Below are 27384 nucleotides of genomic sequence, written 5' to 3'. Positions count from 1 at the left end.
GGCTAAGTGAGGAATAAATCAATCTATTCTAAATTACATATTATCATATCAATCACCATATCAATTAGGTGATATTCCCTGATTTCCTCCCTTGATTTCTTGACATGATTTCTTCCCTTGTATATTTTGACACTCCCCCTCAAGTTGAACGACGGTATGTCCGATGTTTAACTTGCCAAGCACTTCCTTGAACATCTTGGGATTCACCGCCTTAGTGAGTATGTCTGCAAGTTGTTCTTCTGATCTGACAAATGGAAATTCAATCACTCCTGCTTCAAGCTTCTCTTTGATGAAGTGTCGATCCACTTCCACATGTTTGGTCCTGTCGTGTTGGACTGGATTTTCAGAGATGCTAATCGCTGCTTCGTTATCGCAAAATAGTCGACTCTTCCGCGTGGGAGGAAAGCCTATTTCGGTTAGAAGTCTCCTTAGCCACATGATTTCCATTAACCCACTTTTCATCCCACGAAACTCAGCTTCTGCACTTGATAAGGCAACCACCTTTTGTTTCTTACTCCTCCAGGTGACTAAGTTACCTCCTACAAAGGTGAAGTACCCTCCAGTAGATCGTCTGTCGACTGGGTTACTTGCCCAATCAGAATCAGTAAACCCATCGACCTCAAGGTCTTCTTTCCTTTCTAGAAATACTCCATGGCCTGTGGTTCCTTTCAAATACCTCACAATTCTCAAAGCGACTTCCAAATGATTTCTTGAGGTTGGTGCATAAATTGGCTAACTACCCCAACAGCATATGTAATATCATGCCTTGTATGAGAAAGGTAGATTAGCTTGCCTACTAACCTCTGATATTGCTCTCTGTCTGATGCTCTTGCTCCTTCTACTACCCTTAGTCCATGATTGACTACCATCGGGGTTTCCGCGGGCTTGCAATCTAGTAGGCCTGTTTCTGCTAACAAGTCTAGCACATATTTCTTTTGCCTTAGGAAAATTCCTCGGTCTGATCTCAGCACTTCGATTCCCAAAAAATACTTCAGCGCTCCTAGATCCTTCATTTCGAATTCTTTAAAACGATTCAGCTTTAGCTCTTCAATCTCTTCCACATCATCTCCTGTAATGATCATATCATCAACGTAGATAATCAGACACGTCATCTTGACTTCTCTTCTTTTCAGGAATAGTGTGTGGTCAGAATGACTTTGCTTAAAGCCATATTTAACCATCGCCTGGCAGAACCTTCCAAACCATACTCTTGGAGATTGTTTTAGTCCATACAAGGTCTTTCTGAGTCGACATACTACTCCATTTCCAAATTCTCCCGCATATCCTGGTGGAACCTCCATATATACTTCCTTATTCTTTTCAAGCTCTCCATGAAGAAATGCGTTCGTAACATCGAATTGGTAGAGCGGCCAATCTTTACTCGCTGCTACCGATAGTAGAGTTCTGACTGTGTTCAATTTTGCTACTGGAGAGAAGGTCTCTGCATAATCAACCCCATACACTTGAGTGTATCCTTTAGCCACCAATCTTGCCTTATATCTCTCGATTGAACCATCTGCTCGCCTTTTGATAGTGAATACCCAACGACACCCCACGGGTTTCTTCCCTTTTGGTAACAAACATTTCTCCCATGTTTGATTCTTCATGAGTGCATCCATCTCCTTCTTCATGGCTGCTATCCAATGTTTGTGACGCATTGCCTCCTAGACTGATTGAGGTATGTCCTCCTCTTCATAGAGTGCAGTCTCGAATGCTCGAGCCATCTCTGACAGTTGCTCTTGGGCCATGTTAACAACTGAGTATCTGGTTTTTCTTCCCTTCCAATCTGGGGAGTATCTTTTTGGAGGAATCCCTCGTGAACTCCTTGAGGGCAGTAAGTACTGTCCGGTATCTCCGTCATTTCCTCTTTCTTTACTGTTTCGGATAATCTCCTCTTCCTGCCTCATATTAGTTACAATAATCATACTATCTTGAGGAATACTATCAGAACCTGTTACCTCAGGATCCAAGAGCGGGTCTGGCAGATGTTGAATGTCACTGAGCGCCTCGTTCTGTATAGTAGGAATTGGTGTCTCGTTGGTATCATCATTCTGTTCAGGAGTATCGACTTCAGTGGTCGGGCTTGGGCTTGGACTAGGCAGTTGATTTTCCTCACAAGAGTCCCGACAGGCTTCTCCCCCTGAGTTGATTTCCCTTAGGCTCGAAGTGTGGTTTGGTGTATAGGAAGGCAACCAATCAAGCGAGTCATCTGTTGGTTTGTCTAATTGGATCTCCCCCTGACTCTCGGATTGGTTGTAAAAATATTCTCCTTCAACGAAATCACAATTCATGGTAGTGTATAAGGTTCTGGTTTTTGGGTCATAGCACCTATACCCTTTCTGACTTTTCCCATATCCCAAGAAGACGCACTTAATGGTGCATGGTGAAAACTTGGATCGTTCTTATTTTGGAATATGAACAAAAGCTGTGCATCCAAACACTTTGGGTTCCAAGGTAAGAGATGATGGTATTGATGTTTGTGTAGCTAGGATTTCGAGAGGAGTTTTGAAGTTGAGGATTTTGGTTGGAAGACGATTAATGAGGTAGACAGAGGTGGCAATGGCTTTGGGCCAGAAGGATTTAGGGATTTTTGATTCGATGAGAAAAGCTCGTGTTATTTCTAGGATATATCTATTTTTCCTCTCAGCTACCCCATTCTGTTCAGGTGTATGTGGACAAGTGGTCTGATGGACTAACCCTTTTTCCCGAAAGAAGTTCTGCATTGCAGAGTTAACAAACTCCCCCCCATTATCATATCTAAGGATTTGGATGGTTTTTTTATATTGAGTTTAGTTTTTAAACCTCTGATTTTGTTTTTAAAAAATAAGCCCAAGTCATACGTGAATAATCATCTACAAACAACAAGAAATAACGAATACCCAAACCCCCGGTAAGGGTGCAGGACCCCAAACATCAGAATGAAATAAAGAAAAAGGAGTGTCCACTCGAGTATTATTTGAAGGAAATGGATGTCTGTGGCTCTTGGCCAAAAAACAAGTCTCACAGTTCATAGCAAAAGATGAATTAATCTTAGGAAAAATCATACGCATATATCCTATAGATGGGTGCCCTAACCGGCGATGCCAAAGCCAGGCTTGTCTTTCAGTCAGCCCATGAGATAACAATGCAGTACTTTGTTGAGTCACCTCATCTACATAATACAGCCCGCGCCGCTCAGTGCCACGCCCAACTGTCATCCCCGTCCGGGTATCCTGTAATAAACAAAAGTGAGGTTGCATCAGTAATTTACAATTGAGTTCCCGAGTTGCGTGGCTCACTGATAGCAATTTATGAGATAATGACGGGACATAGAGGCAATTGGACAAGCGAAGTGTAGAAGAGATATTAACGGTGCCGGACCCTTGGACCGGCGCTAATTCCCCATTGGCTGTTTGAACAAAGGATTTTCGGGATTCTGTGATATTTAAAAAATCAGATCGGTCGAAAGACATAGTATCTGTCGCCCCACAGTCAAAAATCCAATCATGATCTCGTTCCCCAATCTCGGAGGTTGATGAATTAGCTAAGGCCTTGAAGGAATTGTGACAGGGTATGGATGAGTTGAGAATGTGAGGTTCTTCTAAGCATATAACAGAACTCGAGGGACCAAAAGGCAATAAATAATCATGTTTGGGTGATGGATTGGAATTATTAATAAAATGGGGTAAAAAATTGGAATCCAGAATATTAGAGGGATTCAAATTGAATCCCCCTTTACCTTTCGCCCAAACTCTAGTCATTTCATTTTGGGCCGCCGCCTTCTCCGAGCTCTCAGCCCTAGCCGCCTCGCCTCCTGTCGCCTCCGTTCCGAAGCTCCACACCCTAGCCACTGTTGCCACTGCCTTGTCCTCATTTCGGACGATATTTGGGTTTGGAGCACCATTGTTGCCCGTCGTGAAATCGACGTGGGTAGCTCAGTCTCCGACTACAATGGCTATCGCCGCCCGTCCTCCGCCGCGACTCCGTTGCTGGCGTGCCTTCTTCATCTCCTCCCACCACTCCGGATATCCGTGAATCAAGAAGCATGTCTCTCGGGTATGCTTCTTTCCGCCACAGTGACTACAAGAAAGTTTGCTCTTGTCGTCGTCTCCTTTTCGGTTGGCCGGAAGGCGATGCGGTGGGTTGGTTGCTGGACGATTACGGTCAAAAGCCCCGAGACCAATTCCGACTCCGGACTCCTTCGGCTCACTGGTCTTCATGACCTTCTCGTTCGCCGATTCTCTTCTGATAATCCCGTAAGCCTCCCTTACAGTTGGTAAGGGATCTTTATTCAATAGTTCTCTCTTCACTGTATCATATTTTTCATCCAATGCCCATAAAAATTGGTATAGTCTATGCCTTTGTGTGTTTCTATTGTATTTCTCAATTGTACTAGGAGTATCCATAGGATTTGGATCCTTTGCATCAATTGAGATCCAGAGGTCCTGGAATTTGGTCCAGAGAGCCTCTAATGACATATTTCCTTGCTTCATTCCATATGCCTGTCTGTGTAGGTCACTGACTTGGAAGGGATCGGCGCCACTCCCGTATGTGATAGCTAGTCCCTCCCATAGGTCTCGGGCTGTCGCATACTGAGATACCTCGCTCATCAAGTTGGCTCCGATGTTGTTGATGATCCAGTTGAAGCAGCAGTGATCCCTTTGCTGCCATCTTGGATAATTTGGGTCATCGGTTGAGGGAGGGCTTGAAACTCCAGAGATGTGAGAAGTTAGGCCCTTCCCTCCAATCGCCCTTTCCATTAAATTTGCCCAGAAGGAGTAATTAACTCCATCCAATTTGGCCGAGAGGTGAATTTCCCCAAATGATTCCGGCTGGGCAGTGGATTGGGTTGATGTTTGGGTTGGTTGTGGAGTTGGTATTGATGGTGTGTTTGGTGGTTGGCTGAAGCCTAGCCTTAAGAGTTCTATAAGTTGTGCAGCAATCTCTGCAGGAAAAGCTGTGTTTGATATTTGGGTGGTTTCTGTGGATTCATTTTTGGGCTCGTCGGAATCTAACATATTTGTTGGTTTTTGTAGGTTAACAAAGGTCGGGAAAGGTATGCCCGGGACGGTGATGAATTTTTTTCTGAGTCCCACACCTGCTCTGATACCATCTTAACGATGGTAATCGAGAGAGGTAGAGCAAGAAGGGCTAAACATTGTATGCAGAGAAGAAGATTGCTATTTTTCTCTTATTTCAGTATATAAATTTGTGTAAGTATTCTTCTTTTATAAAGGAAGAATACGGCTAAGTGAGGAATAAATCAATCTATTCTAAATTACATATTATCATATCAATCACCATATCAATTAGGTGATATTCCCTGATTTCCTCCCTTGATTTCTTGACATGATTTCTTCCCTTGTATATTTTGACAAGTGGAACCCATATTTTGAGTACTAGTAGAAAAAGTAGTTCTCATATCTGACGGCGCAGTCGACCATATGCACCATGGCGCCAACTTTGAAGGGGCATATCTCCTTAGCGGAGGCGGTGGCGGCAGAGAGGCAGTCGGAGCAATCGTTGTTGGTGAGGGCGGCGCTGCACGTGGCCAGGCCATAGCAGATGTCGGTGTCACCGGGCGACTGCGTGTTGTAATAGTAGCCTACGTTGGGCGTCACACTCACCAAACTTGAAAAAATGTATTCCACATTAGCAGCGTAAGCATCGTTTGCCGAATACTCATCCGCATTGCAACGCCATTGCGTTATAGTCGTGTCTGCGCTGCTTTCTGCAACCATCAATATTCCCATCATTATTATTATTGTTACCCCAATTATAATCTTAACTACTGATGATAACCCCATTCTCTATATGATATTATTGATGAAGTCAGTATTTGATTGGTGAAGAAGTGGTTGGTTTGGTATTACTATATATAGCTAGGAAGTCACGAGTTTATTCCATATATTGTGTCAACAACTTAATTTGTGTATGTGTTTTTTATAATGACGGCAGAATCTTAGTCCTGCAATTTCATTTCGGTATTCACGATGACTAAATTAATTATTAACTTCCACTTTCAAGACTTCCAAGTTGGGGTTTGTGAGATTTTCTAAGCAAACCCATCATATCAGTCCACGCAGTGACGGAACCAGAGAATTAACTAAGCCGGAGCTGATTTTTTTAAAAAAATTTAATAATATTAAAATTTTTAATCTGTTCAACATTTACAACATAACTATTTTCCACTGAGTCGCCATGCCTTGAAATAATCGAAGAATAGTCTTATTTGGAAATTTTAAAAAAAAATTCTATTACTACTAAGAAGTAAGAATCATTCATCCATTATGTCTCTCGTTCTATTCGCAAATGTATCTTAATAAGTTTTATTAAAGAAGTTGCAATCGTATCATTCCTACAATAAAATACCGATATATAACTATAAATCAATAACAAAAAAATTTCTTAGTGTTAGCTATATATTAATTCAAGACAAATAAATTTACTAACTACTATTTGAATAGTATAAATACTTTTATATTAATTCTAATTTAAATTTAAAACTACCAAGTGGTTCAAATCCAAATACCATTAAAATTAAACATTGAGGCAAACAAAATATACTATATAAAACTTGTGAGACGTAATGCACTGAAGTATTGCTGCAAATAAGATTATTTATTTGATAAAATTACTTCTATAATTATATCAAATAGTCAATTAGATGATACGAATTACGGTGATACCCATCAATTCTTACTGTGATAAAAACAGCCCAACTACAAACTATTTGGCCCAAACCTAATAGGCCCAAATTATCTTCTTCTTCCTAAATCCTAATTCAGAATTCAATTTCAGAAAGCGGCGCTGCGGCTGGTGTACGGTTGGAGTGTTGGGCTGCTCTGGGGCGGAGACTACTTGGAGGATGGCTGTATAAGGTTGGGTCGGGGTCTGGTGCCGGCCAAGCCCCCGCGCCTACGTAGTTCCGTCACTGAGTCCACGAAAAATAATCTTATTTTGCTATTTTGGAGTGTCCATAAAAAGTAGTCATATTTCGGAAATGGGAAAACTTCTTTCCATACTTTATTCTCTTCTCTCTCTTATTTTTTTCTCTCCTACTTTATCTAACCTTTTCTCATTTCTCATACTTTACCAATTTAGGCACCCAAATTAGAATTAACCGAGGAAAAATTCAACTTGCATCAAATATTATCTAAAGGTCTAAATGATTGAATGTACAAATTTGCCCTCTACCCATTTGAGGGTGACTTAGTCAAAAAAAAAAAAAAAGTCAATAGGACTTTGCAACGTGCACTAACAAGTGTAGGTACCGCAAATGTGTATCAATGAAAATATAAGTCTTAAATTTTTAGTTCACTCTAAAAAACGATTTAGGGAGTTGAAAATAAGCATAAACTAAGGGTATACCATACCGAGAACATCATACCACATACTGTACCGAAAACTGCACTATGGCAAAATATCATATCGATACCATACCGAATTTTTGATACTGTTGTCTTACGATTATTGCGGTATACCGCACTTTTACGGTATACAGATATACCAAAAAAATTCTATTTTATACCTAAAAATCTCACAAAGGGATTAATATTGAATGTAAAAGACTTCTTGAGAGCATCTCCCCTTTGTGAGCTTTTTATTCATTCCTAATTTGATTATGTTGCTTGATTTCTTCCTCTAGATTTAGGGTTTAGTGGAGGTAGGCACCAATCCTTTGCGTATCCATAAGATAGTGGAGTGATTATGGAATTTTTAGCTTGTTGAAAGTTGCCTATGATTGCTTCCATTATTTTGGGCGAGGTCATGAGGTTCCATGTTTAATTTGTCATCCTATACTCTTCTTAATCCTCTAGTAATCTTTCCATTCAATCTTTCTGGATTTAATTTTTGTGGCTTAATCAATCTTATTTTTTGTGCTAATTGAATATCAAATATAATTGAACATATCTTGTAAATATTAGATCACCTTGCCTAACGAGAGATTACACTTTATGTGTTAAGCATACTTCTTCCCTTCGTGGAAAAGTGTATTTCTGTTTTTTTGTTTGATTGTTTTATTTTTGTTTTTTGCTTTATGAGGAGATCTCCATCTCTGATTCATTTTGCTCTTTCGCTTTTTTTGTTTTTAGAGTTTAAACTGACGAAAACATGATGATTCCTGAGAGCTTGATGCATGTTCGTTATTATAAGGAATAGTAGAATGGAACGCATGACGTAAATTTGTGTGAGATTAAACTCTGACCTTAAAATGTTGTATACTTGGTCCAGTATGTTTTAAGCTTAAAATTGTGCAAGATGAACACAAATGGAGCCGTTCGATGTCATAATTACTTGTCCAGTAGCATTTTTCTCAAAAGCTCGACCCGTGATAATGTATCTTGGCTTAGATTGCATCTCATGCCTAACCATCTCACATTCACCCCTATGACTAATTTAATCCCATTGTAGCTTATCTCTCATAATATTTGACGTTATCCTATCCAACTAACCAAAGTAAACCATAATTATATGACATTTCCATTAAGGGTGCTTTCACACCAACAGCTACTCAAAATGAGTGTAACTAATCAATTTTTCTGTACATTCTCACCGTCGTTAATGGGTCAATGATTAGTCTCCAAAATTGCTCTCATCTTCTTAATTCAGCATGGTTAGGTCTGTGGTAAAGCACTCTCACAAAGTAACTTCTTGTCTCCGGTAGAATACGATGGACCATCTGCGAGTACCTGCATTTGCACATCCCAGTTACACCATTAAGTCGCAGATAGAAAATAGTAATGCAAGGCAGCAGAGGTTGAGATCCAAACATACCAGGGCATCACACACAATTTCTTGTACTTATCCAAAATGTAAAGGATGCAAGCATCTCTTAAATTTGAGGCGTTGAATGCCTCCGATAACTCAAACATGAGGGATACATTTTCAACTGAAATATCCTATACAGAGCAAATGGAGATATTATCGCAAACTGAAGAAATTCGGTCAAATCAGTCTTGAATTTCTTATGTGAACTTACCTGTACCATGGCGTATTCGCACAGACGCTTCAGACCCTCCAATAAATACTGATCAGCAGCTCTTAGAAGATCCTGTGCTATTTCCAAGTTGACGTCTACAGATCCAGTGTATATGTATCTAAATCCAATAATAGATCAGTTTCAGGATCTATCTGTAGAAATGACTATTGATTCATAACCTGCGACAGGAATTTTTCGAGGTAATTCAAAGTATTTACCTCATCATCAGCTCAAAGACATCCCATCTGATATTAGGGATCTCTATGTCTTTGGCATCCCTCTCCTGCAACATTACATCATGGAGTAATTTTTTTAACATTAACAAACCAAACAGACAAGGACTTGCTTGCTCTTAAGTCTCACATCCAAAAAATATTCACACCGAGTGCACCTTTAAATTTGAAGTTTGTTTCAAAGAGATGCTTAAGGGCAAGCTACAAGCAAACAGAATTCAAGAGAGAAAGGGTACAAAAATGAATTGAATGTGTGGAGATTGGAGAATTAATTGAAGTGGAAATTTTAATTGCACGGGAGTTTCCTTGAGAAATATTCAATACTCCTTCCACACCACAATGGCACCATGAGGTGGTGTGTCTAACCAATTGCTTTTTGACAAGTAGAAATATAGAAGGGAACACATCCAATTAGACATGCAATTATTTAGGAAACATATATGTACCGCAATAAAAGTATAATCCTACAACATTTTGGTAGTAGTATATTTTATGTGTATGATTTTCTTTCTATTATTTATTTACATAAATAAATATAAGTATGTATGTAAATGAAAATTCTACTACATAAATTTAAAAAAAAGTATCAGCATAATGTAATATTTCTATCTTTTTTTAGTGCATATAAACTATTATATTCACTCAAATAAGTTAATATACAAATAAAATTAAATTATTGTCATGCTTTATATTTATATAATATATTTATTTATATACATAATCAATGAGAAAAAAGATAATTATACCCATAAAAGAATACCCGTAAAGTGTTAGTGACATTTCATTTTTTTTATCAACGGTACATATAAGTGATTATTATTGTTATATTATGTGTAATAGTATATAATATGCAATATAACATATAGTAGTAATTTCCATATTTAGATACAATTTTCTATATAAGTGGTATATTGAAGGTTTCCTAAATAATTGTATGCCTAGTTGGATGATGTAGTCATTTTATATTTCTATTTGTCATAAAATAATTGGTTGGACACACCACCTCATGGTGCCACTTTGGCGTGGAAGGACTCCTGAATATTTTCTCGGTTTCCTGATTGATGGATAATAGAGGCAGTAATTTTGTTTAGAGTATTTGATTCTATAAAATTTCAGTTCCCCCATTGATAAAAATGTCAATGTACTTCTCATGAGACAAAAAGTTTCACCCAAACCCATCAATGATATTTAGAGTTCGAACAATGAACCAGAGATAGGACAACTCAAATTACTAGTGCAATGTTATACTAATGGTCCACAAAATGGATTCATACTCCTCTACAGTAAAAAATATGCACTCCTAAGGAGGCCAGGTAGCAGTCATGAAAGAAGGAAGAAACCAATCACACAGAAAAATGTAATAGCAGGAATTCAACAGCATGCTCACCCGATAGCCACCATCGAACATTGCTCGAAATGCATCGGAAGAAGCAAGCAAACAAATTCTGTGTGCATAGAACCGTCTTCCTGGCAATGGAACAGAAACAAAAAATATCTAGATGAGAATGCAGCAATGATATGCATCTTGAAATTTTCAAGTTATGACAAAATTCTCTACCTTCAACCAGAAATGTTACATCAGACAACGTAGGATTATTTACATACTGCTCCCCCAGATATACCTGCAGTAATATTCCATAAATGTTAGTAGGCATGACAATACTATCACATTCAGTGCACATATGATTTCAAAAGAAAAGAAATTGAATTCTGTGTATCCACTTAATTTCTCACTCTTTGGCAAAAAGATAATGCAGAAAATGTCCACGCATTTCAAACCCCAGAAACCACTACTGAATCATTATGAATCCCATTTCTTGTTTAGTTCAAAATAATTGTTTGATGACAATAGTGATTCATTGTATCAGTTGATTGGCTGATATAACAACAATAACACAAAATAGCATAGTCACCTGAGGTATTGGGGAAGGAGGAGCTGCATCGATTGAAGAAAGTGAGCTTGCTTTATTAGCCAACCTGCATAATGCCATGGAACTATCTCTTTGATGCTTTGCGTCAGTTGATTCCAGTAGCTCAAGAAGCAATGCAAGTCCTGTGGATATACGAGGAGAGTGAGGCGGGAAGAGAAAGTTGTAGTCAAGATCATCTGCCAGGCTCACAGCAGAAATCTTGATTAGGTATATAGGTGATACTGACTTTATGGAGTAGTTTTGCAAGTCTTGTACCGTTGTTATCAATGAAAATGGTTTGTTGGTCATCTGGAGAACAAAGATGAGCAAGAGCAAGAGCCACACGTCTCTGAACATTTCTTTCTCCCATACGCATCAAGTATGATAAATGACTTAATACCTGCAATGGAAATTTATTAACCCAGTTACGTGTCCATATTAAATTCATACCGATAGACTCAAATGTGCAGCTTCAATTTGCCTTATGTAAAGCACATACATTTTCAAATTATTCATGCTTAAATATTGTGCTATGTCCTACCACAATCTACTTCTTATAGAATCTAGTCTGTGGAGTGAATCATAAAAGGAAGAAATTTTCCCACAATCTACAAACAACTAAGGTAGCTTACCCGGCCATTAATCTTCTCTTCGACTCTTTTCAGTGTCTTGGCTACACAATCTCTAGTAGGCTGCACAAAATTGACAAGGCAGAGATATACATCTGATTCAAAGAAGTTAACATTTGTCTAACCCAATTACAAATATATTTATAACAGGAATATTCAATTAGATTAGGATTGTACTTGGAAAATGAATTCACCATCTTGAAGTTTCTGAACACCCCCCACCCTAATAAGATCTGCAACATTATCCTACAACAAAGAGTATGGTGATCGAAACAGTAAGAAACAGTGTGACCAAGCAATAAATAGATACAAATCCAAAAGCTTTATGAGCACAACCACTAAATAAATCCTCTATTTTGCTATATACCTCATTTTCTGCAAGGCCATAAAGAGCAAAAGCAGCATTATGTTGCAAAGAGCCATTTTTTGACTCAAGAAGCTTCAGTAATGGTGTTATTCCACCACTGTGGGCAATACCAGCTTGATTATGAGGATCCTGCATGGGTAACAAATAAAGTTAAGTGCAAACTGTAAAAGATTCAAATAATTAATATTACATTCTAAAATATCAAAGAAGGTAATCATTACGCTATTGTTGATGGTTTGAGACTAATGAAAATAAAAATGAGAAATGAGAAATGAGAAACGTTACCTGAGCTAACCTCCCTATGGCAAATGCTGACATTTCCATCAATTGAGTATCTGGGGAGTGGAGCATTTCTATGAGTGGAGGGACAGAACCTCTCTGAACAATGTGGACCTGCAGAGGTATCAAACAAGAGTTTTTGAGTAATGCATAAATTAGTGACTAAAGAGACAGCTTCTTAGAAAATTCATTAGGATAAAGTTTCATGTGAAATGGAAAGATTAGCATCTGTCAACCTTACAGTCTGAATCTGTTGCCGCAAATTGCCCAAGAAGGAGAGCAGCTTCTCTTTGACTCTCTGAACAGCAGGAGCTGTTATTCATGGATGTCAACTAAATCAGAAATTTAAATAAATTCAAAAAATCCACTAAGTGGACTTATACATATATAGATCATAACTTGACATATAATTAGCATAATAATGCAGAGAACAGTAGGACCACAGACATCTAGCCAAAATTGTACTTGATAGAAGAAAACACGAAGCTACGCAGGCATGTTTTGCCCAAGGAATCAGCTAAATGGATTGATGACACCACCTCTATTGAAAAATCATATTTCCTCCCTCATATAATAATGAAAGTAATAATAGTACCTCCCCCCGTTCCCTCTTAGTTGAGTCGTTTTTCCATTTTGGGAAGTTCCCTCATAGTTGATTCATTTCCATATGTAGTTGTAATAATTATCACTTTTTCTCACTCTTACATTACTCTCTCTTACTTTATCCTCTCTACTTTATTCATTTCTACTCTATTCTCTCTGTTTTTCTTCTCTCTCTTATGTTTTTATCTATCCACTTAACACACTAAACATCCCTTTCTTCAACTTCGTGCCAAAAAGTTCCGCCTCAACTATGAAGGAACGGAGGGAGTAATAAATAAGACAATGCGTCAATTAGCAACATGAAATTTCAGAAAAGTAAGCCAGAGTCCTTCTATGAGAAACCATATCATGAGCTATTATAAGTCAAGCTAACCAATAGCAACTTATATATCGATATATGGCTCAAATCAATTTAGCCTCCTCACTGCTTCACTCAAGTATGAGCTATTATAAGTCAAGCACCAACCAAATAACAATACTTGGGAATATTAGACTCACTCTATAGTACAAGCCAAGCATTCTTCACACATGACATGAGGGGAATTGTGAGAGTGTTTTATCAGGGATGAACATCTATTAGCCTGCACTTGATGATGCAGTTCCAAGTCATGATTTTTACTCCATTAAGGAAATAACACTAATTCTATGTCGACTCTATTGCATCTCTAAATGTAAAGTGAATAGAGAAAATGAAAGGCTTCTGCAATTAAGTTCTGAGTTTATAACAGAATTTCTAACAATCCTAAGGACCTACATTCATACCGAAGTAAACCAATGACAGGCTGCAAGGCTCCAGCAACCAAAACTTCCTTCTTAATATTTGGGGAAGAGTGGACCAGGTTGCCAATTACGCCAACCTGACAATATCCAGTGACTACAAGCATCAGTACACATGATAATTACTTTTAAGTATACTGAGAATAAACCATATAATTGAAACATATAATAGTTGCGAACCGCTTCGTAGTGTGTAGCAGTGTCCTCAGACCGCAGCATTAGAATAAGTGTAGGTAGAGCATTGCATTCCACAATCTGAAATAAGCAAACGATTAGAAAAGGCTTCATAACACATGAGTTGAGAGAGGGAGAGAAACAAAGAACAAGACAAATACCTGATTCTTGTTCTCATCATTCTTAAAGGCAAGAGTACGAAGGGCTCCTGCGGCTGCTTTCTGCACCTTTGAGTCAGCAAACTTAAGCAATTCGACAATAGGAGGGATGCCACCCTCAACCCTGAAATTGTGATTTCAGATTTTAGAAGGTGGAAAGTTTTTATGCTCCACCATAAAGTACACAAGAGTACCAACCTAACACGGATTTTAATGCTGCTATTCTCGTGAGCAAGGTTAGTGATTGCATCAGCCGCTCTCCGGATGACACCACTTACCACCCGAGAGTTTGGAACATCACTATGCCTCTTCAAGAGATCCACGAGATGGGGTAGGGCTCCCGCATCAACAATTAGTTGTTGATGCTCTGGCTACCAAACAGAAGGGACAGATGATATATATCAAGAAGATTGGATATAACTAACAATAAGTAAATGTCATGAGATTTTTCTGATTCTTTCATCCTTCCATGAACACATTTAACAAATACTTTCCTGGAACAGGAGAACAAATCTTCTTTTAATCCTAAATTAGTTTCCGACACCATTTTATAAGCATATCAGTGCACACTGCTTGCTCTGAGCTATCAATAAGCTGTCTTTTAAGAAATATTTTCTCAAGTCATTCCATACACCTTTTTATACTCATTGTTTCCAATAGTTTATAGTTATACAACAAAACCTGTCTTTCTATGCAAATGAAAGTATAGTGTTGTTTGTAAAGATAAGATATACTATAAAGCATGGCAGTAACATCACACAAGTAGTCGAACAAGCAACAAATATTTGTCATGGTCATGCGCGGAAATAAGCTAAAAACAGAAAAGACCAAAGACCAGTGTATTTCCCATAAACAGTCACTAATTCATTTTATAGAGAAAAGTAAAACTATCGACTCATTGAATCGAAGTAATCAATACCTTTGGAATATTACCTAATAAGAAATGTGCCAATTTTGGCCTAAAATCTTAATATCTATGAGTAAATTCATAAGCAATTAGCAAATAACAATTTAGAAACAAATTAATTTTGCTTGATTCACACACACACATAAAACAAAAGCATATAGAATCAGAACTGTAGTCAAGTTTACTTTAATGGCTAGAAGTCCCAGAGTGAAAGCACTTCCTTTCTCCACTTCATACTCATATGACCTAGAACCACCTTCCCCGTCCATCAACAGCGGAGGTGGAGCCTGAAGATGCTTTACCAGTACAGGAACCGCCGCATAGTCAACTATTAAATTCACCATATCCTCTGCAATCAGAAACACGATTTTTCATCACAGATCATAGAATTAAACTCAATCCAGCACATGCACTGATTTCTATAATCTACAACCATTAAATGGAACACATATACACTGATTTCTATAATCTACAACCACCACACGGATCAAAACCCTAAGCTCACTCTCAATTAAACCGCCACACCGCACGAAACGGATAATTAGACAAAATTAGACAAAACAAAAATAATCTCTTTGTTTTTATTTTTGAATTTTCTCTTTTCATGATATCATCGTTCCAGTACCGTTCTTCGCGAGCTCTGACAAGACGTGGATGGCGTGTTTGGCAGACGCGCGATCACGCTCGGAGGCTGAGAAAACGGAATCGAGGATCTCAACTTGCGCCTGTATATCGCGCATGAGATCTTGTTGCGAAGCTACGGGTGATTCGCCGCCGACACATCCACGATCTTCGCAGCGCTCCTCGTTGAGTTTTCTCTTCAAGCTCCGGCGCGAGGACGATTGCTCGCGGTGGTATTTCCCGGAGTTGTGCCTCTGTTTCTCCATGAGGAAAACAAACAAAAAATTGAAGTTACTGAGAGATTAAAATGAATGTTGGTATTGCACTCTTTTTTACTACTAACTTCATGGTAATTATTTGATTCTTACAAGATTTTTGAAATCTGCAATCACAAAAATTAATGCATTCCGTTATAAGTATATTTTTGATAGTCGTTAACCCTCTACGTAAGTGGCGTACAAAACATAAATAATTTTTGTATCAATTAAATTTTTTATATTAACATCAAAACAAATATGAAACATTTTGTAATCCACGTGGACAAGGAATTAACGTCATCTACATTTTAAAATCCTACAGACTCAAATGAGACTCCTAAAGTAGGACGGAGGGGGTATCGAATAATGTGTTTCTATATACTCCTATTTTTCCAACTCTAAGCTATACAATTTGCTTTTTCAAATGTCCTACTCTAATTAACATATTCCGTATGTGCCATAAATATATGTGCACTTTCAAAAATATAAGCATTCTCATTTATGTAAACTTATCTCAATTTATTACCCATATACATCAAGTTATTTACAACTTATATTAGTATCATTTAAATACTAAAAATAATATGGGTCGCACTATCCTCTAACACTACTTTAACTATCATTCTCCCTCTCTCTCTTACTTTATCAATTTGCTCTTAATTCTCGTGCCATATTATATACTCATATTTTTATGAGACGAATGAAGTATTTACTGAAATGGAAACGTCATTATTTCTACTGTATTCTTTCTCCATTTAGCTCACAAAATAAATATGCATAAAATCGAGTGTTGATTAGATTTACTTAGAATGGGAATGAAGAGAGTATTTTTTTTAAGTGTACATAATTATATTAGTTCTTATTTTTATTGAATTATTTAGGATTTATATTCAGTGAAACATGACCCATGTATAGCACTGATAGTAATATCAGCTTATGTACACTTTAAATATTTATAATATTATAAAAGAAAGATAAAACATTTTGTTTGAGTTGTATCCTTCGTTACCCCACCAACTCCTGTAAAGATTATAGAGCAAACCTGACTTATTCAACAATTAATTTAAACACAATCTCCCGCGTCTCTGCATATATATCACATTACTCTGCATTCTAAAATCTTGATGTATTTTAAATAACTATGGAGTAGTTGTTAAATGACAGGGATTTGTTCTATTTAATATATTTTGCACGAAGATTTGCTTTTGGAATCGACTTTGTCATTTTGATTAAAATTACTGTAGATGATAATATAAACATTTATGTTAATTAACATATGATTCCACCTTAGTTTTTATTTTAATTGGAGAATTTATGTTAAGTTTTGAGGAAAATTTTAAGTTTATATAATTGATAACCTTTTTTAATGTTGCAACAACTATTTAGAATTTTTATTGTTTTATTATGCTAAAATAGCCGAAAATGATAGGCAAAAGTATTTAGTTTAACACTTCCAAAAACAAAAAATAGAAAATTTGATTTTGACTTTTTCAGACATGTTATCATTCCATGCAAAAATATCCATGCACAAATCTATTAACTAACCACTCATATCCATTCCATAACTTTTTCAGACATGTTACATGATTATAACTAATGAATTGGATAACTATTTTCACATATCTAAATTATGTTAACACTAGGCCTGTTTATTCGGCCGGTCCGGTTAGAAATGAATTGGATAACTATTTTCACATATCTAAATTATGTTAACACTAGGCATGTTTATTCGGCCGGTTCCGGTTCTAACCGGACCGGTTGACCGTTTAACTGGTTATAAATTTTCATAAATTCTAGAATCGGAACCGGAACCGGAACCGGAACCGATCGGTTCCAAACCGGTTAAGAACCGGTCGATTCCGGTTCCAAACTGGAACCAATGTGTAATTTTAATCCGAATTTATTTATACTTTAAATAGTTCAATACTAAAAAAAAAAATAATCCAACATCTAGAAATATAACAAATAATACCTACAAATTCAAATAAATACACAAAAAATACAAACCAACAATATAATAATATTCATATATGGATAAGAGTGATGTCAAGTGTAATAGGTTGGACTAGTTTATGTTAGGAATTTTTTTATAAAAAAATAGGAGTTCTAAACTTTAGCAATTTTTTTAAAAAATAAGATTTGAAATTGAATTCCATTTTTCAATTTTTTGGCTAAACTAATATTCAATGGAATTTCCAATATTAATTGATCTTGTTGTTACTTTTTGGTTTATAACGGAAGTTGATAAATTATTCACAAACAGGTTAAAATCGTAAATTTGTTATAAAGTTAAATTTCTATCATATGAAATGATATTGTATTTGTATAAGTTTTGTTGGAAATTAAAAAATAAACTTATGATGCTCTGCTCATTGTAGTTAGCTCATAAAAAATGGATTGGAGAAATAATTGTAGATTCAAAGTATCACGGATTTAATATTTTAAATACTTCTGAAAAAAGATCTCGCAAATCTAATACTGTTTCAATCTAAAAATCACTCAATGTTTCAAATTATTTTACTTTAATTAAAAATTAATTCAATTAAATTAGATTTATCAGTATATTAAATTATAAAAAAATTAAAATTGAAATATAATCCAGTTCCCGGTTAGGAACCGGTTAGTTCCGGTTTTAACCGGAACCGTTTTTATTTAAAAAGTTGGAATCGGTACAGGAACCAGAACCGATTTTTTCGGTTTCGGTTCCGGTTCCTCAATTAACCGACCGGTTCCGATTCCGATTCCGGTTAACCTAGAACCGGAGAACCGTTTAAGCACATCTAGTTAACACCTCGTGATTAATTAAGTAATATTAATTTTAAAATTTTCAATTAATATGTTTATATATAATACGAATGATAATTAAAATATATAATTATGCAAATGATAGAATTTGGGTTAGGGATGTCACAGTTTGCATGTTAGAAGAGCTTAGTTGACGTTACAATTAATTCCTCTTAAAACGGTACTATTAATTGAGAAGCGAGACATTAAGAGTCTTAAGATCTTTTAGGAGTTACAAATCTAGGATTGACGCCCCTAGTGTCTGCGATCTACTTTGTGCCGCATGGACAATATTTATGTGACTCGTTCTAGTGAAGTATGAACTGTGCTAGGTGATACATTCGGATTTTGCACTATTTTAAGGCCTTTAGTTGGTCCATTTTTAATGTCAAAATCACAATTCATGTCCATATTTTGCATGTTTAATCTATTTTGGTATTTTGATGTGTTTTGTGAGAAATGTGCATATTTGAGCCTAAAAAGATAGCTAAAAGTTGAAGTTGGAAATCTGGAGCATTCGAGACGCCCAGCGGTCCGTTGCAACTCATACAGCGGCCGCTGGGGCCCAACAACCGCTGAGCCAGTAGCGGTCCGCTCCGGAGAAAGTTGAACAAAGAACACGCCCAGCCAGTGGTGGAGCCACGGTGGGGTCAGGGGGGCCCTTGGGCCCCCAGCCGTTTGAATTATTAGTATATATTATACATATATGCGACATTACAAATATGGGTAGCTAGCGCAGCTGGCATTGGGACATGCCACTCATTTGCGAGATGCTAGGTTCGAGCTTTATCATGTTTATTTAGAGATTATTGATTTTCTCTCTAGTAATTTTACATAGACAAAATTAATTTGTATTTATAAAGAATGATATATTTATGATTTAAGAATAAAAATAATTCTATAGACATGTAAATGCTTAAGTAAAATTAATATCAATGCTATTGCCTAAAAAATATGTTCATATTTTTCTTAATATCTATTTCTCACGCACGACTTTTTCTTTAGCTTATGATCGAGTTGTTTCCGAACATTGAACATACTCAATAAATTTTAATTCTCCTTCCATTCACGAAAAAAATCTCATTTTGGAATGTCCACAAAACATAGTTTCATTTATAAAATTGGAAAAATTTCCTATACCTCCTTCATTTTCTCTCATTTCTCCCGTTTCTATCATTTCTTTTACTTTACCCACATTTTTATACATTCTCTCTTTTATTTTACCAATTTCTCATTAAAACTCGTGTCGTTTATAAATGAGATTTTTTTTGTGAATGGAGAGAGTAGTTGTTCGGGCCCCCCATCGTTAAAAGTCTGGCTCCGCCACTGCGCCCAGCGTCAGCTGGGGTGTGCGCAACTACCGCTCCAAAAGATCCAGAAGCTACGGGACGATTTCCAGCGACCGCTGAAATAAAGTGTAGCAACCGTTGTTCGAGAGGCAGAGGCTATGGATCAACCCACAGCGATAGCTAGCCAAGGTGCAGCGTCCCGCTGGGAAAACACGGCACACGAATTGACCTACTTTTACTCCAAAATATGCCTAACTTAGCCACTTTTTCCCTTAATTGATGCTGCTCGAAATTACCACTATATATACCCCCTCAAACCTCTTCATTAAGGATCTTATTTTTGCCAATTAATTTCAGAGCATAAATTCGAGAGTTCTTCATAGTGCAAGGGGTTGAAGAAGGAACCAAGAGAAGATCAAGGCTACAAGGATTAAACCTTTGGGTTTTATTTGTTTTAACACTTATGTTCACTTTGCTTTCCCTACAATCTATGTTTTTAGCTTATTCTATCATGTGTAACTAAACTCATAGGATTCTAGGGATGTGTTAGTAACTACTTTGGTTATACAGTTCCATTTTTCTATTTAATATCCATTTTTTTTGTTTTTACTTTGTTTCTTCCTTAAGTTGTTGGATAATGTTTCACATTTGAGTGACACATTCTGTGATGATTTAATATAACTTGCTACATAATCGTGAGAGGAGGTTGGCGAGTTAGGTCCACTTAGTAGACACTACAATTAGCTTTCCTTAAAACGGCACTGTTAATTGAGAGTGAAGACTTTTCAAGGGTCTTCGGAGCTTTTGGGAGTTACGGATCTAGGATTGACAACCCTAGTGTTAGTAATCTACGCTTGTGTTGCATGGGCAAAACTTATGTGACTCGTTCTATCGAAGTAGAAACTGTACTGAGTATTGTAGTAGGAATTTGTATAACCATAACTGTGAACGCACATCCCTAGAATTCCTTTATCTCTCATATTTTATCTCTGTGATTTACTTGCAATTAATTGTTTACTTGCTTTTAATTGTTTTATTTTAAAATATTCCAAATTTTCTCGGTTTTTCAAATAGTGAAAGGGGCTTAGTAGGTTTATTTAGCGCCAATAAAAAGTGTATCACAAAGTAAAAGAGAGATAAAATATGGTGGAAATAGTGTTAATGGATTGTGGGGTCCATATTTAAAATGATTGTAGGGTTAGTATTTGTTTAAAAGTTTCCATATTTAGAATTTATCTAATTTTGGTGGACAAAAATAATGGTAAAATTATTTTATTTTTTGTGGACGAAGATAGTAGAATATTGTAAATATTAGTAAAATTTTATAAGAGAATTAAAATAATAAATATACTGAAATTATAATAATAATAGTAATAATTAGAGCGTTATCCCTATCTTTTTAACAATATTTTCTATTTATTCTCTCAGTCACTCAAAAGTCACAACACCTTAGCCTCATTGACCTTTGTTATATCAACTCAAGTGGTAATTCCTTAGTATGCATGTTTATAAATTTAATTTTGGAAAATTGCATGCTAAATAATTTGAGAAATCCAGTTTGTAGGAATTTATGCTTTAGTTCATTGCAATAATCCTAGACGATCTTGGACGCAGAGAATTTCTTCAATGGTCTAACCCCTTCGGCCTTCAGAATAATATCTCTATGTTGTTGGCATGAAATTCTGTAATATAATTTGTTGTTATTTGCCAATTCTCATGATACTAGTGTCAACACCCGTGCTATGCACGAGCCGTAAAATTTTTAAATTATGTGTAAATAAATACATAATAGAAAGAGAAAAAAAAATAAAACATGTGCAAATAAAGGCAAAGAAGTAACAACCGAATAAAAGGAACAAAGATTTGCAATAAATAATAATTCATAAGTAATGGAGACCAAAACAACACTACAATTAGCATAAACAAAATCTAAAAGCAAACCACAGACAATTAATTCATAAGTTTTGAAACACTTCTTTGTAAACAACATTAATAGTGGAATCAATCACCACTATTATCAACTTCATCATCACAAACTAAAATCTTTAATCATTCACGACTTGTAACTCTATATACAATAACATACAACTTGAACACATAAAGTAAGGATCACCAATATCTAGGGGTGAGCATTCGGATTTCAGTTCAGTTTTTTGCCAACACCGAACCAAACCCGAAAAATCGAATTTAGTTCAAAACCAAAACCAAACCGAACCCGAAAAACCGAAACCGAAAAATCTAAAATCGAACTTTGAAAACTGAACAAAACTGAAAAAACCAAAATTTAAAAAAAAAAACTGAAAAAAATATATGAAGTATATTAGCATTACCCTCCTTATCACCCCTAGTATAAAACATAGGACTAATATGCTCCCTTGGATCTATTAATCTAATGGCTATGATTAAAAGCATCGTCGTACATTATTATACCATTTTCGTACATTAAAGGGCAATCTGGATATATTACTGTTACATCATTTATATGGATTAGTACATTAACTTAATGTATACATTAATGTGTTATTAATGTAACATTAATTTGTTTTAATGTATATGCCCATTCACAAAAGCATGAGTCGGTACATTATCATGGATATATCGTACAAGTACTTATCATAGAGTCGGTATAGCTTCTACAAAAGCACTAGAGTCGGTACATTGTCATGGGTAAATTCAAGGCACTAGAGTTGAAATTAATTCTTATTGCGGTAATGTAGACAGGGAATATATGTGGAATAAACTAACTTTTCATTTAAGTGAATGTACGTAGTTCAAAATTTGATTATAGGTTAGCATAACATTTCCTAATGAAATAGTATGTTCTAATGTGGCAATATACTAGTTTGTGATTGTGAAGCTAACCACCCTTAAATTCCCCCTGCATACTAGCTTGTCGTCTTGTCTCATCGTCGGCCCAACTGCATCATGTCACGTCACTATCATCATATAGATTTGCAAACCTTGCAGCATTGTTATGCGGAGGACAAAGATGAGCAAGAGCAAGAGCCACGCGTCTCTGATCATCTTCTTCTCCCGCACGCATCAAGTATGACTCAAAACCTGCATTGGAAAATTATTACCTTAAAATTGTACGTCCTACTTATGAAATCTAGTCTGTGGAACAAAGAATTGAAGAAAGCAATTTGCTCAACATACTACAAACAACTAAAAGGTTGCTTACCTGCCCATGAATCTTCGTTCCAAGTCTTTTCAGTGTCTTGGCTACACAATCTCTAGTAACCTGCAGAAAATTGACAAAGCGTTGATATATATATGATTCAAAGAAGTAAGCATTTTTCTAACCTAATTACAAATATATTTATAACAGAAATTTTCAACGAGGGTTTGGATTGTACTTGAAAAATAAATTCACCATCTTGAGGGTTTGGATTGTAAGCATTTTTCTAACCTAATTACAAATATATTTATAACAGAAATTTTCAACGAGGGTTTGGATTGTACTTGAAAAATAAATTCACCATCTTGAAGTTTCTGAACACCCCCCACACTAATAAAATCTGCAACATTATCCTACAACAAAGAGAATGGCGATCGAAACAGTGTGACCAAGTAATAAACGACCTGATAAAAATACCAACGCTTTATGAGCACAAACGATAAATTACTCCTCTATTTTGCCATATACTGTACCTCATTATCTGCAAGGCCAAAAAGAGCAAAAGCAGCATTATGTTGCAAAGAGCCATTTTTTGACTCAAGAAGCTTCAGTAATGGTGTTATTCCACCACTTTGGGCAATAACAGCTTGATTATGAGGACCAGCCTGCATGGAGAACAAATAAAGTTTAGTGCCAAAGATTCAAATAATATATATTACAAAAATACTGAAGAAGATAAATTTTATGCTAGTATTAATGGTGTGAGACTAATGAAAATAAAAACGAAAATATGTTACCTGAGCTAACCTCCCTAGGGCAAATGCTGACATTTCCATCAACTCAGCATCTGGGGACTGGAGCATTTCTATGAGTGGAGGGACAGCACCTCTCTGAACAATGTGGACCTGCAGAGGTATCAAACAAGAGTTTTTGAGTAATGCATAAATTAGTGACTAAAGAGACAGCTTCTTAGAAAATTCATTAGGATAAAGTTTCATGTGAAATGGAAAGATTAGCATCTGTCAACCTTACAGTCTGAATCTGTTGCCGCAAATTGCCCAAGAAGGAGAGCAGCTTCTCTTTGACTCTCTGAACAGCAGGAGCTGTTATTCATGGATGTCAACTAAATCAGAAATTTAAATAAATTCAAAAAATCCACTAAGTGGACTTATACATATATAGATCATAACTTGACAATATAATTAGCATAATTATGCAGAGAACAGTAGGACCACAGGCATCTAGCAAAAACTGGAATTACAGAAGAAAACACAAAGCTACACCAGCATGTTTTGCCCAAGGAATCAGCTAAATGGAGTGATGACACCACATATATTGCAAAATCATATCATATAAGAATGAAAGTAATAGTAGTAATAAATAAGACAATGTGTCAATTAGCAACATTAAATTTCAGAAAAGTAAGCAGAGTCCTTCTATGAGAAACCATATCATGAGATATTATAAGTCAAGTCAACCAATAGCAACTTGTATATCGATCTATGGCTCAAATCTATTTAGCCTCCATACTGCTTCACTTGAGTATGAGCTATTAAAAGTCAAGTACCTACCAAAATAACAATACTTGGTAATATTAGACTCATTCTATAGTACAAGCCAAGCATTCTTCACACATGAGGGGCATTGTGAGAGTGTTTTATCAGGGATGAACATCATTAGCCCGCACTTGATAATGCAGTTCCCAGTCGTGATTTATTTTTCCACTAAGAAAATAACACTAATTCTACGTGACTCCATTGCTTCTCTGAAAGTAGAGTGAATAGAGAAAACGAAAGGCTTCTGCAATTAAGTTATGAGTTTATTATAGAATTGCTAATATTCCTTTGGACCTACGGTCATACCGAAGTAAACCAATGACAGGCTGCAAGGCTCCAGCAACCAGAACTTCCTTCTTAATATTTGGGGAAGAGTGGACCAGGTTACCAATTACGCCAACCTGACAATTTCCAGTGACTACAAGCATCAGTAAACATGAAAATTACTTTTAAGTATACTGAGAATAAACCATAAAACTGAACATATAATAGTAGCGAACCGCTTCGTAATGTATAGCAGTGTCATCAGACCGCAGCATTAGAATAAGTGTAGGTAGAGCATTGCATTCCAAAATCTGAAATAATCAAACGATTAGAAAAAGCTTGATAACATATGAGTTGAGAGAGAGAAAGAAGAAGAACAGTACCTGATTCTTGTTCTCGTCATTCTTAAAGGCAAGAGTACGAAGGGCTCCTGCGGCTGCTCTCTGCACCTTTGAGTCAGCAAACTTAAGCAATTCGACAATAGGAGGGATGCCACCTTCAATCCTGAAATCATGATTTCAGATTTTAGGTGGAAAGTTTTTAAGCTTCACACCATAAAGTATTGAGTACCAACCTAACACGGATTTTAATGCTGCTATTCTCGTGAGCAAGGTTAGTGATTGCATCAGCCGCTCTCCGGATGACACCATTTACCACCCCAGAGTTTGGAGCATCACTATGCCTCTTCAAGAGATCCACGAGATGGGGTAGGGCTCCCGCATCAACAATTAGTTGTTGATGCTCTGGCTACCAAACAGAAGGGACAGATGATATATATCAAAAGAAGATTGGGTTTAACTAACAAAAAATAAATGTCATAAGATCTTTCTGATTCTGTCATCCTTTCATGAAACACATTTAACAAATACTTTCCTGCAAATCTTCTGTTAATCCCAAAATTAGTTTCCGACGCCATTTTGTAAGCATATATCTATACACACGGCTTACTCTGAGTTATCAATAAGCTGTCTTTTTTATAAAAATGAAAATTTATCATGTTTAAGATATATCTTTCTCAAGTCATTCCATACACCTTTCTATGCAAATGAAAGCATAGTGTTGTAAAGTTAAGATATATAAAGCATGGCAGTAACATCACACCATTCAGTCAAATAACAACAAATACTTGCCATGGTTGTGCACGGAAATAAGCCAAAAACAGAAATGACAAAAGACTATTGTATTTCCCATATAAAGAGTCAAGCATTCCTCTATTTTTCATCTATTTGCAGGCCATTTTCAGGGATAGTTCCATGATCGTTTGTCATTTATCCTTTTAATGCAAAAAATAAGGACATGATAGTTTGGCATCAAAGAAATTGAACTAATTAGGCATACTACCTAATAAAAAATGTGCCAATTTCAGCCCAAAATCTTAATATCTAGCAAATTACAATTTAGAAACCAATTAATTTTGCTTGATTCAGAGGGGAAAACAAAAACACATAGAATCAGAACTCTTTACTTTAATGGCTAGGAGTCCCAGAGTGAAAGCACTTCTTTTCTCCACTTCATACTCATATGACCTAGAACCACCTTCCCCGTCCCTCAACAGCAGAGGGGGAGTCTGAAGATGCTTTACCAGTACAGGAACCGCCTTACAATCAACTATTAAATTCACCATATCCTCTGCAACCATAACACATAATTTCATCAGAGATCATAGAATTAAACTCAATCCAGCACATGAAAACTTGGTCGAACGGATTAAAACATTAAATGGAACACATATTCATATATAACCCCCACTGATTTCTATCATCTACAATTGAATTATCGAAACCCTAGGGCACTCTCAATTAGACAAAATTAGAGGTTTTTTATGATTGATTTCATCGTTCCAGTACCGTTCTTCGCGAGCTCTGACAGTACGTGGATGGCGTTTACAGCAGATGCGCGATCATGCTCGGAATCGAGGATCTCAACTTGCGCCTGTACATCGCGCATGAGATCTTGTACGGGCGATTCGCCGCCGACGCATCCGCGCTCCTCGTCGAGTGTCCTCTCCATGTTAAGGGTTCGTTCGGTGCATGGGAATAAGGGGGTTTTCTTATAAACTCAATATATATATACTCCATCTGTCCCATTAAAAATGAAACATTTTTTTTTATTCATCTCTCTTATTTTATTCTCTCTTCATTAACTCACAAAATAACACCACATAAAATCTCGTGCCGATTCCTAAATATTTCATTTTAAATAGGACAGATGGAGTATAATATAGGATCAAAGGTGTTTTTACTTTCTACCAACAATAACAATATACGAATAAGTTTTGGTGAAAATATTTTATTTGAAAAATAACAAACGAAATCTATAGGTCTATACATAAAAGGTGAGTTTTGGCTTTTTTTAAAAATATTTACTACCTTCGTCTCCCAAATATTCACACACTTTGATTCGACACGAATTTTAAAAAATATAATAGAAAGTGAATTGAAAAAGTTGGTGGGATATAGGTCATACTTTTAAAGTATTAGTCTTATTCTAGAAAAT

At 36.3% G+C, this 27384-nt stretch overlaps 3 protein-coding genes across 7 annotated transcripts; all 3 read right to left on the bottom strand.

Annotated features, from left to right (window-relative positions):
- Positions 1–5378: 5378 nt before the first annotated feature.
- Positions 5379–5732, bottom strand: LOC125189914 (antifungal protein ginkbilobin-2-like). The gene has a single exon (XM_048087133.1). It carries the CDS (start codon positions 5730–5732, stop codon positions 5379–5381), a length of 354 nt encoding a protein of 117 aa, XP_047943090.1.
- A 2510-nt stretch (positions 5733–8242) lies between these two features.
- LOC125188887 (ARM REPEAT PROTEIN INTERACTING WITH ABF2-like) lies at positions 8243–15917 on the bottom strand. Of its 4 annotated transcripts, none has more exons than XM_048085970.1 (19): positions 15625–15917; positions 15185–15348; positions 14291–14463; positions 14096–14216; positions 13941–14015; positions 13738–13840; positions 12622–12692; positions 12387–12494; positions 12102–12230; positions 11912–11980; positions 11738–11797; positions 11382–11505; positions 11109–11302; positions 10754–10817; positions 10583–10662; positions 9181–9245; positions 8963–9080; positions 8758–8882; positions 8243–8672 (listed from the first exon to the last, which is right to left on the bottom strand). In XM_048085970.1, exons 1-19 carry the CDS (start codon positions 15884–15886, stop codon positions 8576–8578), a joined length of 2202 nt encoding a protein of 733 aa, XP_047941927.1. In that variant the 5' UTR covers positions 15887–15917; the 3' UTR covers positions 8243–8575. The 4 variants fall into 4 exon arrangements, with proteins under 4 accessions (XP_047941927.1, XP_047941928.1, XP_047941929.1 ...); XM_048085971.1 differs by having other exon boundaries at positions 12617–12692; positions 13746–13840; positions 15625–15916; XM_048085972.1 differs by having other exon boundaries at positions 11109–11248; positions 15625–15915.
- A 6760-nt stretch (positions 15918–22677) lies between these two features.
- On the bottom strand, positions 22678–26909 carry LOC125188888 (ARM REPEAT PROTEIN INTERACTING WITH ABF2-like). 2 transcript variants are annotated; one of them, XM_048085974.1, is made up of 12 exons: positions 26736–26909; positions 26354–26517; positions 25463–25635; positions 25272–25392; positions 25125–25199; positions 24931–25025; positions 24096–24171; positions 23866–23973; positions 23602–23733; positions 23413–23481; positions 23132–23191; positions 22678–23010 (listed from the first exon to the last, which is right to left on the bottom strand). In XM_048085974.1, the coding sequence occupies exons 1-12, from the start codon at positions 26896–26898 to the stop codon at positions 22993–22995; spliced, it is 1254 nt and encodes a 417-aa protein (XP_047941931.1). In that variant the 5' UTR covers positions 26899–26909; the 3' UTR covers positions 22678–22992. The 2 variants fall into 2 exon arrangements, with proteins under 2 accessions (XP_047941931.1, XP_047941932.1); XM_048085975.1 differs by lacking the exon at positions 23413–23481.
- Between the last annotated feature and the right edge of the window lie 475 nt (positions 26910–27384).

This window comes from Salvia hispanica, chromosome 5 (assembly GCF_023119035.1).
Source record: "Salvia hispanica cultivar TCC Black 2014 chromosome 5, UniMelb_Shisp_WGS_1.0, whole genome shotgun sequence".
Taxonomy (NCBI): domain Eukaryota; kingdom Viridiplantae; phylum Streptophyta; class Magnoliopsida; order Lamiales; family Lamiaceae; genus Salvia; species Salvia hispanica.
This window is presented reverse-complemented; position numbering and strand designations above follow the sequence as displayed.